Source organism: Rhagoletis zephyria, unplaced genomic scaffold, assembly GCF_001687245.7.
Source record: "Rhagoletis zephyria isolate East Lansing unplaced genomic scaffold, Rhagoletis_zephyria_1.1 Rzeph_scaffold_01372, whole genome shotgun sequence".
NCBI lineage: Eukaryota > Metazoa > Arthropoda > Insecta > Diptera > Tephritidae > Rhagoletis > Rhagoletis zephyria.
The window spans coordinates 103,947-118,247 of record NW_016158456.1 but is presented as its reverse complement, the minus strand read 5'-3'; the positions used below and the strand labels follow the sequence as shown (position 1 = coordinate 118,247).

The window sequence follows — 14,301 nt, the reverse complement described above, 5'->3', positions numbered from 1 at the left end:
ACGAAGGGGGGAGAGATCTATCTTAACTTAATTTTTTCAATATATCGTAAAAAATCGATAAATTTTTATTCTCGTTTTGCTATATCGTAAAACTAAGTTAAAACTACTTAGTATAAGTCTTAACTGCAACTCTGAATAGAAGTGAATTTTAAGCTGGTACTTAAATTTAAGTTGCAACTTTATTAGTTTCGAAATAGAAGCTGGACTATGAATGCGCGCCATTATTTTTATTTGTATTGATATTATTATTTTTCTTAATTGTGGTTCTTCTTTTTAACCATTTGTTTCAGATATGAGCAATTTACTGATATCGATTCTAGCGTTATCATTCCTCCAAATTTTTGTTCATGGACAAGATGACTACTGTTTTGGCAAGGACACAGAGAGACTTCAAACACGCCATTTCACCTCGAAGACAGCCTATCAGATAATCAAAGGAACACATATTGAAAAGGAGTATTTGGTCCCAGGTTAGAAATGAAATTCAATTAAAGCTCAATTCAATATAACTTTACAGAATAGAATAGAAATTGATGAGCAAAAGGTCACTGCATACCAGCGGCGGATCCAGAATTTTCTAATGGGGGGGGGAGGGTTTTGCGGGTAATTTTGCCCCTTATTCTAATTACCTTAATCCTTAATCCCTTATTCTAATTACCTTGTATCCATAAGTTTCTCGGCAACGCCTCTAACGTAGCAAAATGAAAAATCGTGTTAAAAAGACCTTCGAAGTTGTATTTCTTCCAATTTNATCCATAAGTTTCTCGGCAACGCCTCTAACGTAGCAAAATGAAAAATCGTATTAAAAAGACCTTCGAAGTTGTATTTCTTCCAATTTTCAAAAACTTTTTATTTGTCACGGGGAAAATACCGTAAAAATTATTTGTATCGGGCAAATATCTACAGAAATTATCAGGGTTTGAAAAACTGCCTCTCACTCCCTTCACTTTTTTTATTTTCGACAAAACTTACGTACGAAAGGATATAGTAAAATTTTATTTTGACAAACAAGAATAAAAACATAAAAACGTGAGATCATGAGATCATTACAACGTACACCAGCAAAACAAAACAATTTATCACAACTAAAGCACAGAGAATTTTTCACAATTTATATATCTTTTTTGTTCCTTATAAAAATACAGTTTATACTAAATACATCAGAAAACAAAAATAAAATTTCTAAACTTTGAAACTCGGGAAAATGCAATAAATTTGCCTACAAATTCGCAACTTTCTATTCAGACTTTTTTATAAAAATTTTGAAAATTAATTTTTGCAACTGATTTTTGGTATTGTTTTTACTGAGAGTTTCTTCCGTACAAACTATGTTTGACATTTTTTTGTATGTGGAAGACACTATCAGCAAAAAATAAATAATTGCAAAAAATCAACGAAATTTTCGGGCAACTTCAACATTTCAAAATTTTTCTAAAAGATCTGATTAGAAATTGTGATCAAATGAAAGAGTCTCCGAGCCAATAATTTTGTAAGGCACTTATAAGTAATCTAGGTTTCACGAAAGAAAAAAAATTAAATACACGGTAATATTAAAATATCAGTCATTTGTTTCGTTGCTGTGAACTTGTTTCAAAACTTCTGGCTTTTGCTTAATATAATTGTAAAACTCTGTGTATGTTATTTTCACTTACTTAGGTACATACTTAAATTAATCATCAACTATTGCTTGTGCAAAACGTGCTAAATTAAAAAAATTAAATGTTTACCGTGCGTTATTTACCCCAGTAAATTCATAAAATTTTTCTTATATTACAACGCGTTTTTTCTCTCAGTGTAAGCATTTTTATGCAAAATTTGTGCAATCAAATCGAAAACCGGGACACTTAAACGAAACCCGGGACATTTTAAGGTTGGACCGGGACACCGGGACAAATAGTCTAAAACCGGGACATGTCCGGGAAAACCGGGACGTCTGGCAGCCCTATTCTGGAGGTAAAAATGTGGAAAAAACGAGTTACACAAGAACATTTTCGAAATGCTCTCGAAGCATTACAAGTAGCTAATACAACGTCTTTTGGGAATGTTTTAAAGATCTTACGTATATTGGCACTTTTGCCCGTTTCAATAGCCACACCTGAACGAAGCTTTTCATGCCTGAAAAGGATTAAAGCCTACTTGAGAAATATAACATGTCAAGAAAGGGATCCGTACGATAAGTCGAAAATAAAAATGTCGAAAGAGAAATGTCGAAATTTAAAAATTTTTTAAATCTCGAAATAATGTTTAACCGAAACGCAAAATGTCGAAATCGTATGCTTTCGAAATGAATAAGGTCGAAAAAAATGCAAAACGCGTAAATTGTCGAAAAAAAGTCGAAAAAGTTGAAGTGTGAAAAAAATAAAAATTAAAAGTGTTCTGAGTAGATTTTCAAATGTTCTAGAGTTCCTAAGATGGAAAAAGAAAGTTCTGCAAAATTACGCAGAAAAAATTTTTTAACGTGTTATTTAAATTGATTTTAACTTTTTGAAAAGATGGCAACTCTCTAAAAATATTTCTACAATAAAGCATTCTCGTTTGATACCCACATTAAAATATTTCGTTTAAACTTTTTCAAAGAATTGATTTAAACTTTTTTAACAGGCGGCAACCCTATTACAAAATACTTCCGAAATATATAGTTTCTGAACCGCTTTCGCTTGCTAATATTTTATTAAACTTGTTAATTAATCGGGTTTTTTTTTGAAAGAGGTGGCAACTCCAAAAAATATTTTATATGTTAGAATATTATATCTATATTCCAAATTTAATTGAAATATATCCAGACGTTTTAGCGTGAACGAGCAACAAACATACTCACTCACAAACTTTCACATTTATTATATTAGTACATAGGATTAGTGGAATTTAACTTAAATAAATCAGCCTGTTGAAATAATGTAATGAATGATGTGTAAAATTCGCGCGAATTTTACACATCATTCATTACATTATTTCGATATTTTTTTTTCGACATTTTTATTTTCGACATTTTTTGTTTTCGACATTTTTCCTTTCGACAATTTTTTTCTCGACATTCTTGATTTTCTAACAATTTTTTTCGACATTTTTTTTTCGGTGTTTTTAGTTTCGACAATTTAAATTTCGACGTATCGTACCAGACCCTCAAGAAAGGCTCAACGGTCTAGCATCTATGAATATTCACAAAGATATAAATTTTTCAGTTGACGAAGTTCTGCTGCATACATACATACATATGTACCTAGTATGTATGAACTTAAATATGGGTGAACGATTTTCAACTGGACCTCGGATTTTAGTCAAGTTCGAATTTTTGCGTGAAAAGTACAGGTTTATAGATGTGAAAGGGATTCTGAGAATTTTATTTTTGAATTTTATTTTTTAAAGATTTTATAAGCAAATACATTTTTCAGCAATCTTTTTTTTAAAACTCATTTTCTCTTAAAGTGTGTGACGAAAGTTGATGTAATTTTTTTTGTATGCGTAGTGACATTAGAGCTTTAAAAAAAATACTTTTGTAATTTAGAAATTTTTTTTTATTAAATATAAATATTGTAAATATTCAGGTTACATTAAAAATATGTTCACATTGAGCGTTTCCCACTTCGTTTACATTTGCGAAAACTGCATTTATTTAAGAAAATATTTCTAAAAAAAATTTGCTGGATTTTCTCTGTTTATTACTTACAACAACATTTGTCACATCGCACACGCTCACGGCCTATGCGCGCAACGTGTGCACTAGAAAGCGCGTACAGGAGCAACTAACAATTGGCTCATATTTGCGACTTTTAACATAACCCAATATAATAATGATGGCATTTGTGATATTTTTAAGGCATTTTTAGGTTAAGTTNATTGGCTCATATTTGCGACTTTTAACATAACCCAATATAATAATGATGGCATTTGTGATATTTTTAAGGCATTTTTAGGTTAAGTTTTGCATCGGAGGACCTAAAAACCTACAAAAAAGGGAAAATAGGCAGGAAGAGGCACTAGAAGGCAAAATAAAACACTACAAAAGACAGAAACCGAAAAATAATCAAAAAATACATTTATTTTATAAATGTTTATTTAACAAGTAAAAAGAGAAAAACTATGAGTTACATAGTTTCATTATATCAAAAATTTGTACTTTCAATCTTTGACTATTTTCTCCATTTGAGTTTTTAACTCACAAAACTTTAATCTCTATAATTGTAGTAACATTGAACCACAAGATGCATTTTGAAGTTTTCTGGCAACATTTTTAATAGATGTTCGCGAAGAAAAGACATAAATGTACTAAATATGGAATGTTTAGAACTTTCATATTATCAGAAATAAGCTTTACAATTAAAGTTAGTAAAGGCGGATATCTTAAAAGGGAAAAAAGGCAACTTCAGATGTGGAATCAGGGAAAGCTAAATCGCGGTCATTCTTAATCGAATGTACTCTATCTCTTTAGCAGAAAAAAGGCAATCCGTTTCTGATTACTACATACATATGGGTAAAATTTCGGAGTTATATATGTATCGGTGCACTTTTTATTGCATTTCTAAGACGTTTTTGAGGGGAGGTATGCTTTAAAATAAATCGATTTCCCCACTTTTTCGTTTTTTTTTTATTTGTCTCCATAAATGTTGCACAAGGAGCATTGAAGTTACGCGGACTCCTATTTTTCCAAAAAAAATGTATGGGGCTCTACCACTGTGCGCCGTTGAACACTTAAACAATCACAATAAAAAACTCATTAGACATAAAATTTACATACTTATGGTTGACTGATGGCGCTAGAACTATACAGTTGCTTGGGAACTCAAAAAAAAAATGGACTTGATCAGATTATTTTAACACATACCAAGCTTATCATAAAAATGCCTTAAAAATACCACAAATGCCATCACTGTTATATAAGGTTACTAGCTGTACCCTGCCACGCTTTGCTGTGGCATATTCCTGTTACATAGATGATAAATGATTAACGAATTAACGTTTGATTTTGTAATACATAAGTACTTGTGTGCACACAAAATTTGTCGTTTTGCCATTCTCTGCATAGATATCAAGGATAATCTGGTTTGCCGACACGGGAACATGCAACATCTGAGAAGCAATCCGCATCTAAATATAAACCACACTTTTCCAAAGGTTGACCTTGGGAATTATTGATTGCGATTCCGAATGCCAATCGAATTGGGAATTGCAATCTTTAAAATTGAAATTGTGTATCGGTCGGAATCATGGGAATTCTTCACTTTGCCACGATGTAGACTATTTCAGGCAAGCATTTATCTCGCCTGCTAGTGTTAATCGAGAAATTACAGGCAATTTTTGCGTTAAATCTCCTGAGAGCAACATCAATGCAATCCCGAATGGTTAAACGTTTCCATGCAAATCTCGCGAGAATCGATCAAAAACCTCAAGCAATTTTTTGTGTGCAATTGTACACTCATCCCGAACAATGAGTTTTCATTTTCGTAATACCTTTTCCATACTGGAACTTCTGGAAATATTGCACGTATGATTGCTGAATTAGCAATTCTTTCACCTAATAACAATGTCGCAGAAATTCCAGGCGGAGCCCTAGCTAAGCTTATGTAATTTTTTGAACAAACCATCCCCCGAATCAATCTGATAAAGAATGTTTTCCTAGTTCCTCCAGGCGTATGCAAGAATGAGGTCCCCAGATATTATTTTCTCCTTCTTATTTGACGCTGGAACCGCCTAAGCCATTTGGCCGAGCTCGACAAAGAACGTCAGTCGTTTATCTCTGTGGCAACTGACGCCAATAGGAAATGCCACGTGAAGCAAATCCTTCTCCACTTGGTCTCTCCATTGCAGTGGGGGCCAACTCTTTTTCTGGTACGACCAGCGGATTGCGAGTTAAATACTTTCAGACCTGGAACGTCGGTTCCCATTTGAATGACATGTCCAAGCCAACGGTGCCGCTGTATGTTCATTCGCTGCACTATGACCATTTCGTTGTAAAGCTCATACAACTCATCGTTCCATCGTCTGCGATACTCCCCGTCTCCAAGGCGGAGAGACCTGTAAATCTTTCGTAAGATCTTTCTTTCGAATACTCCAAGAGCCGCCTCATCGAATTTTGTCATTGTCTAAGCTTCTGCGCCATAAACCCGCTCGGGAATGATGAGTGACTTATAGAGTGTGGTTTTTGTACGTCGAGAGAGAACTTTACTCCCGAATTGCCTACTCAGTCCAAAGTTGCACTTTTTGGCTAGAGTGATTCTGAGTTGGATTTCAATGCTGACATTATTATCGGTGTTAATGCTGGTTCCCAAGTAAACGAAATTCTCTACTTTCTCGAAATTGTAACTATCAACAGTGCCAAGGCGCGAATGTGCTGACTGTTTATTTGATGTTGTTATCGTTCGTTATCCAACTTGTAAAGGCAGAACAGACTTCAAGGTTTTTGTTACCGATGATGTCGATGTCATCTGCACACGCCAGAAATTACACGCAGCTCTTATTATGTTAACACTTGCATCATGCGATCGTAAATGCCCTTCTGCTTTAGCTTTAATTTGAGAATGTCCGTTTGCGCATATAATAGGAGTTCGCAATAGTAATAATAATAATAATCATAATAATATTATCTATTGTTATTAAAAATTTCTTTACTCGGAATATACTTAGTAGGCTATGGCGACCCCAAACGAAATTGTTTATGAATAAAATTTAACTGTTAACTGTGTTAATGTAAGGGAATGGTGATAAAAATTTTAAGTTTTCATTATTTCATTTCATTGGATATTTTTATGTTTTCGTTATGCTGTTTATAATGTTTTCATTTGTATCAGTTGTTATTTATTAATTTTTTTCTGTGCGTAATTTGTATACCAAATCTTCGTTGATAATATGATCACTTCGTTTGATAAGATGTTGTAAACTCTCTCTTCATTTTAACTATCCGGATTTGGATAAGTGAAAACATTAACAAAAAATTTCTCTTGTAAAGCTTTCCCAAACGCTTTCCGTTTCGAACCAGTTATGTAATATTTCATTTAATTCAAATATATTCAGTTCAGGTGGCAAACCTCTTCAAACATATTTTTGACCGTAAGTCTTGTTAAAGCTCTTTAGTTTGATACCCGTATTGCAATATTTCATTTCTTTAATCAATTTAACTGAGTTCAAATTTTCAAATAGGTGGCAACCCTTCTTAAAAATATTTCCAACAGTCAACGTCTTTAAGTTGATACCTTTATTGTAATAAGTCATTTATTTTATCAATTAAATTGAGTTAAATTTTCAAACAGGGGGCAACCTTCTTCCTACATATTTTCGACTGCAAGCCTTCTTAAAATTCTAAAGTTTATTGCCCACATTGCAATATTTCATTTATTTTATCAATTTAACTGAGCTAAAATAAAAATAGGTCGCAGCCCTCCTCAAAAGTATTTCCTACAGTCATCTTTCTTAAGCCTCTTTAATTTGATACCTATATTGTAATGTGATTTATTTTATAAATTAAACTAAGTTAGATCTCCAAACAGGTGGTAACCCTCCTCAATGTTTCTCATAGTTTCGGTTGTAAGCCTTCTTAAAACTCTTTAGTTTGATACCCACATGGCAATATTTCATTTATTTTATCAATTTAATTGAGTTACAATTTTCAGCCCTCCTCCAAAATATTTCCGACAATCCCGTTATTAAACTCCTTTAATTTAATACCTATATTGTAATATGTCATTTATTTTATCAATTTAATTGAGTTACAATTTTCAGCCCTCCTCCAAAATATTTCCGACAATCCCGTTATTAAACTCCTTTAATTTAATACCTATATTGTAATATGTCATTTATTTTATCAATTTAATTGAGTTACAATTTTCAGCCCTCCTCCAAAATATTTCCGACAATCCCGTTATTAAACTCCTTTAATTTAATACCTATATTGTAATATGTCATTTATTTTATCAATTAAATTTAGTTCAATTTTCAAACAGGTAGCAACCCTCTTCAAATTAATTTTCGGCTGTAAGCCTTATTAAAACTCTTTAGTTAACATCCACATGACAATATTTTATTTGCTTTCTCAATTTAACTCAGTTAAAATTTTTAAATAGGTGGCAACCCTCCTCAAAGGCATTTTCAGCAGTTATCTTTCTTAAACCTACTTAATTTTTTACCCACATTGCAACATTTCATTTATTTTATTAATTAAACTGAGTTAAAATTTTCAAATAGGTGGCAACCCTCGTCAAAGATACTTCCAGGAGTTATCTTTCTTAAACCTCTTTAACCTAATACCCATATTGTAATAATTCGTTGATTTTATCAATATATTTGGGTTTAAAAATTTTCAAACAGGTGGCAACCTTCCAATTTTTTACGGTATTATTGGTTCTGGTATTATACCGAACAATACAAAAAAGAAATTATTCAAATCGGTTCAGCCGTTCTCGAGATTTGACGACCGTGACATACGAACACAACATTTTTATTAATATAGATGTTAAAAGTCGCAAATATGAGCCAATTGTTAGTTGCTCCTGTACGCGCTTTCTAGTGAACACGCTGCGCGAATAGGCGGTGAGCTTGCATGGTTCACGATGCGTGCACGCTGTGACAAATGTTGCTGTAAGTAATAAACAGAAAAAATCTATTTTTTTTAGAAATACTTTCTTAAATAAATACAGTTTTCGAAAATGTAAACGAAATGGAAAACACTCATTGCCAACATATTTTTAATGCAACTTGAATATTCAATGTTTAAATTTAATAAAAAAAAATTCTAAATTATAACTTTTTTTTTTTGAAAGCTCTAATGTCGCTACGCTTATTAAAAAAATTGCATCAAGTTTCGTCAAATACTTGAAGAGAAAATGAGTTTTGAAAAACAGATTGCTTAAAAATATATTTCCTTATAAAAACGTTAAAAATTAAAATTTTTCAAAAAAATTCCCACAAATATTCACGCAAAAATTCGAACTTGACTGAAATCCGAGGTCCAGTTGAGAATTTTTTTTTTGTGATTTATTAAAGCTTATACAATGTTATTAACATATGTACAACCTAATCATGCAGCGCTAGCATCAGAGGCTATCAGCTGTCCGTTGAATAAAAAATTTTGTTTTAAATTCGTCTCAGTAGGTCACATTCTTTTAAAAATTGATGTATGGTTCTTATATTTTCCTCAGTTGTATTCGAAAGAAGAGAAACCGGGTCTGTATTAAAATTGCATTGCCTTTTTCTTGCAGTGTAGGGTAAAATTCCAGTAGATGAAGAACAGTTGTTGTTGAGTCACAAAATGTAAAGATGTTGGTTCTATTTCTTCCAAGGAGGTGAGCATGCGTCACTATAGTGTGTCCAATCCGAAGACGTATGTAAGGTGTGAGTAAATTTATAANATGTTGGTTCTATTTCTTCCAAGGAGGTGAGCATGCGTCACTATAGTGTGCCCAATCCGAAGACGTATGTAAGGTGTGAGTAAATTTATAGGTATTGTTGATGGGTAATCTCATATGATCCTGGCTGTGTTCACTCTTGAATATTGATGATTATAAGAAGTCCAATCAAGGACCAATTTAGAGTGTCTATTTTGGTTGATGAGTCGATATATATTTTGTAAAGGAACTGAAATTTAGTGTGGGCATGTTAGATGCATCTTTAGCTAACTTATCAGGGCAGTTATTTCCTGTTAACCCAGTGTAGCTTGGGACCCATATTAATTTAAGCTTCTTTGCATATAAAATAAGATATTCTCTAATAGATTTGATGATATTCGTGTGGTTATTGCAATTTTGTATAGCTTGAAAACATGATAAGCTGTCAGTACATATAACATATTTTCCTGAATTTTTTGCGGCGTGTAGAACTGCGTGGAAAATAGCGGTGGCTTCAGCAATAAAAATTTAACGAAATGGAAAAAGTAGTCCATAGGAAATTGGCTTTCCTTTCTCGCTAACGACAGCAAAAGAGGTTTGGGTATTTTTTGATCAGTCCGTGAAAATAAATCTCTAATTAATGTGCTTTAGTGAATACATTACTTCACGAAACTTCGAGTTATAGACCGCATACGGTGTGGATATTTTGGGTAGGCAAACTAGTTTGTCTGTGAATGAGTTTTTCGGGATCAACCAGGGTGGATGACAAAGTTTACGCAGTTTAAGAGGTTTTAACGGAAGGTTGTTCTCTTTAGCAAAAATGACGCATTTGTATAAAGCTGACTAAACTTTTGGAGGTCGAATACGAGATGATAATGAAAACAATGCACTTTGTAGTGATTCATTGGAACCAAGGATGATCCTAGGGTATTGTTTGCTGGTGCTATCTTCCATATTGTCTCTTAGAAAGGGAAGTCCAGATTCCGCTAATATATTTTTAATAGGTGACGTTGCTCGAAGCGATCTCCTTACAGCTGAGTGGTACGGGGCAGCAAGCAATTTAAGATGGTTTTTAGAATGATGTTCATAGATTTCTAGGGCGTAATTGATGCTTCAGAGTACGAGTGCTTTGACAACGTTAATGAGCGGTGCTGGGCCAATGAATGAGCGCTACCATGATAGGTACTTAACAATATTGGTATTTTTAATAATTCTATTTATAATATACTGACTATGTTGTTTAAATACATACTTATTATCTAGAATTATTCCAAGAAATTTTAGTGTAGGAGAACATGAAATATTTACATTGCTAAATGAGATGGCTGGGAAATGACAATTATGTTTTCTACAAATGTGAAACATTTTAGATTTGGAGTATGATATTGAGGCGCCTGACGAATGTGACCACAAGGATAATTGGGAAAGAATTTCTTTAAAGGTAGAGGATATAGAAGATAGATCAGAAGACTTTGAGAATAGGAGAAGGTCGTCAGCATATAGTTGATGCTGTATAATGGGGAAATTGGATAGGGTAGAACTAATTCATCGAATGTTATGGAACAAAATAACCGATAGCGGTGAACCCTGAGGGGTGCCGTTATCTAAGGGAAGAGTGGGGGAAGAAGTGCCTAATATAAGAACTGTGAATTTGCATTTGGAAAGAAAAGATTTAACGAAATTAAATATACGGGGTTCTACATTCCATTTTACTAACTGTCTTAAAACTACGTGTATGCCAACACGATTAAACGCCTTTTCAAAATCAAACGAAGGAAGTGAGACATGGTTTTTATTGGACAAGGCATCACATATGAATTGGTCAAGATTTATGAGGGCGTCAATAGTACTTTGACCTTTTTTGAATGCAACCTGATTAGAATGATTATGGTTTTTGAATTGAAGAAACCAGGAGAGTCTAGTGGCAATAATTTTTTCTAAAAGGCAGGATAAAAGGAAATCGGACGATAGCTGGTAACTTCACAAGGAGGTTTGCCAGGTTTTAAAATGGGATTGATTGCACTGGTTTTCCAGACTTGAGGGATACCAGTTCGAAAAATGTTGTTGTAGTGGTTGATGAGGCGGGAAAGTAGAAGAGTAGGGAGATGTTTGATAATGGGATAGGAAATTTTATCTAAGCCAGGAGTTTTACCTTTGACAACAGATAGAGCAAGTTGGAGTTCAAGTAAAGTTAGATCTGAGTCAAGGTGTTTGGGGCTGAAGGGGATAAGGGAGAAGGTAAGAAATTGTAGAACAGTAAAGGGTGTTTGTTAGATGAATATTCAGATGAGAATTCAGAGTCGGCAGAACTGTTAGAAAAATAATTAGCGAATTCTAAAGCTATATCCTGTGGATAGAGTCGATTGCCTTGCGAGGAGTTAAGCGAGAGAATAGGAGAGAAAGATAGGTTGCCAGATACTCTATTTGTGTTTGCCCAAATTAGTTTAGGATCGGAAGAGGAATTTATGCTGTTGGTAAATGACTGCAATGATTTAATTTTGGCTTGTTTGGCCTTTCTTCTAAAAATAGCATTCACTTTTTTATAAGCTACAAGATTTGATGACGAACTATTATGCATGCATTGATGCCATGTTTGTTGCTTATACAGTCTAAGCGCAAATAATTCATTGTTCCACCAAGGAGGGTTGGGATTACGGGGTTTGGGAGAGGTTTGTGGTATAGATTGGTTGGCTGCAGCTCTTATTATTTTTTTGAAATCTAGAAGATTCCTGATTAATATTAATTCAAGAAGGAACAGTATCTGAGTAGCGTAAAATCTTGAAATTTGGACCAATCAGTTTTAAAAAATATTATGGGTTTGAAAAAGTTTTAACTATGTGAGGAGATTTTAGCTTTGATAGGAAAATGATCGCTATCATGCAGATCATTTAAGCAATGCCAATCAACTTTAGGTGAGAGGGAAGTAGAGCAAAGGGTAAGGTCAGTCTGTGTGAAGGTGGAATGGGTGGAGAAGTGGGTAGGGGAACCGTCATTAAGGACAACACAGTCAGAGCTAAGTATAGCATCTTCAATTATGCGGCCTTTGGAGTTAGTTGAGGCCGAACACCAAAGAGGACACCAGGCATTGAAATCATCAGCTAGTAAGAAGGGATTAGAGCAAGAAGGGAGAAGGTTAAAAAAGTCTGCAGAGGTAAATGTTTGTTGTTTGTAGCCTCGTTGGTCGTCTTGCCGCGGCGAGGGGGCTTAAATGGTGTCATGGTATAATTCACAGTGTGAATTGTATTATGCCTCCATGAACTAAGAGGGAAGCCTGGTATTGAAGCCTTCGGCAATCATCATCACCATCATCATCATCAGCATCATCATCATCATCATATATATTATTTCTCTAAGGTGTTTTTTTGTTAGTCTCCCTTTTTCTATTTTCCTATGTAAGCAGTTCCACTAATGAGGTGTCATTTGAAAAGTCAGAGGTCCCCTGAGTGGTTATTAGGTAATATTAATGGTCATAACTCCTCTGAAGTAAAGAAATTTGTTTTTTAATTTTTGTTTTTAATTTACCATTGTTAAGCCCCACTGAAGGTATTTTGTACTGAAGCACTATTGTGACTGCAGCATCGCTTACACCGTATACGACAGTGGTGGGCGCACACATAATTCAATAATTAATGGTTCGATAGTAGGTTTGACAGTTGTCTCTCTCGCGCAGCTCCCTTATCCGTGGCACCGTGTTGCTTCTTTGCAAATTAAAAAAACTGTAGCTTATGTACGTGTGAAATAGAAGTATACGTTTTTTGTGCAATATGTTTATTTTTATATTCAAATAAAGCACAATTAACCAATGAAATAAATTACAAAATTCACGTATAATTCTTAATACTTCGTTTGAAATGCCAATTTTCCTGCAAATACATTAGAATTCGCAAAAGGAAATTCACTACTAATTGCCGACTTTGCGTACTTTTCTACTACCATTTTCGCACCAAGGGATTTCATTCTTATCCTTTCCCTGTGCTTCGTAAGTGCAACCTTTTGTTTTGTAATTATCTCATAATTATCCTTTTATTATTGAATCATGGGACTCGACAATAAGAGAGAAAAGAATAATAAGGAATTAAATAGTATAGTGCCCAATATTAAGACCGTAAATTTATAAATAAAGAAGGAAAATTTAAAATAATGTTACACAATTTAGAACAACATTGAAAAAATCACCGTTAGAAAAATACTGTGCTTCAATAACCTCAATTTTCCTATCTTCTATCTATATTAATAAAAATGTTGTGTTCGTATATCACGGGCGTCAAAACTCGAGAACGGCTGAACCGATTTGAATAATTTCTTTTTTGTATTGTTCGGTGTAATACCAGAACCAATAATACCGTAAAAAAATGGAGGGTTGCCCCCTATTTGAAAATTTTTAAACCCAAATATATTGATAAAATTAACGAATTATTACAATATGGGTATTAGGTTAAAGAGGTTTAAGAAAGATAACTCTTGGAAGTATCTTTGACGAGGGCTGCCACCTATTTGAAAATTTTAACTCAGTTTAATTAAAAAAAAATATGAAATGNAGAGGTTTAAGAAAGATAACTCTTGGAAGTATCTTTGACGAGGGCTGCCACCTATTTGAAAATTTTAACTCAGTTTAATTAATAAAATAAATGAAATGTTGCAATGTGGGTACAAAATTAAGTAGGTTTAAGAAAGATAACTGCTGAAAATGCCTTTGAGGAGGGTTGCCACCTATTTAAAAATTTTAACTCAGTTAAATTGATAAAGCAAGTAAAATATTGCCATGTGGGTGTTAACTAAAGAGTTTTAATAAGGCTTACAGCCGAAAATATGTTTGAAGAGGGTTGCCACCTATTTTAAAATTTAACTAAACTTAACTGATAAAATAAATGACATATTACAATATAGGTATTAAATTAAAGGAGTTTAAGAAAGGTGATTGTCGGAAATATTTTGGAGGAGGGCTGAAAATTGTAACTCAATTAAATTGATAAAATAAATGAAATAT

General features: G+C 33.4%; 1 protein-coding gene across 1 annotated transcript in view; it reads left to right on the top strand.

Annotated features, from left to right (window-relative positions):
- Nucleotides 1-291: 291 nt before the first annotated feature.
- Mipp1 (Multiple inositol polyphosphate phosphatase 1) overlaps nucleotides 292-14,301 on the top strand; it is a 117,662-nt gene continuing 103,652 nt past the window's right edge. Inside the window, exon 1 of the mRNA XM_017617246.1 lies at nucleotides 292-470. Within this exon, the coding sequence (XP_017472735.1) occupies nucleotides 293-470 (178 nt within the window). The 5' untranslated portion in view covers nucleotide 292. The remainder of the gene's footprint in view (nucleotides 471-14,301) is intronic.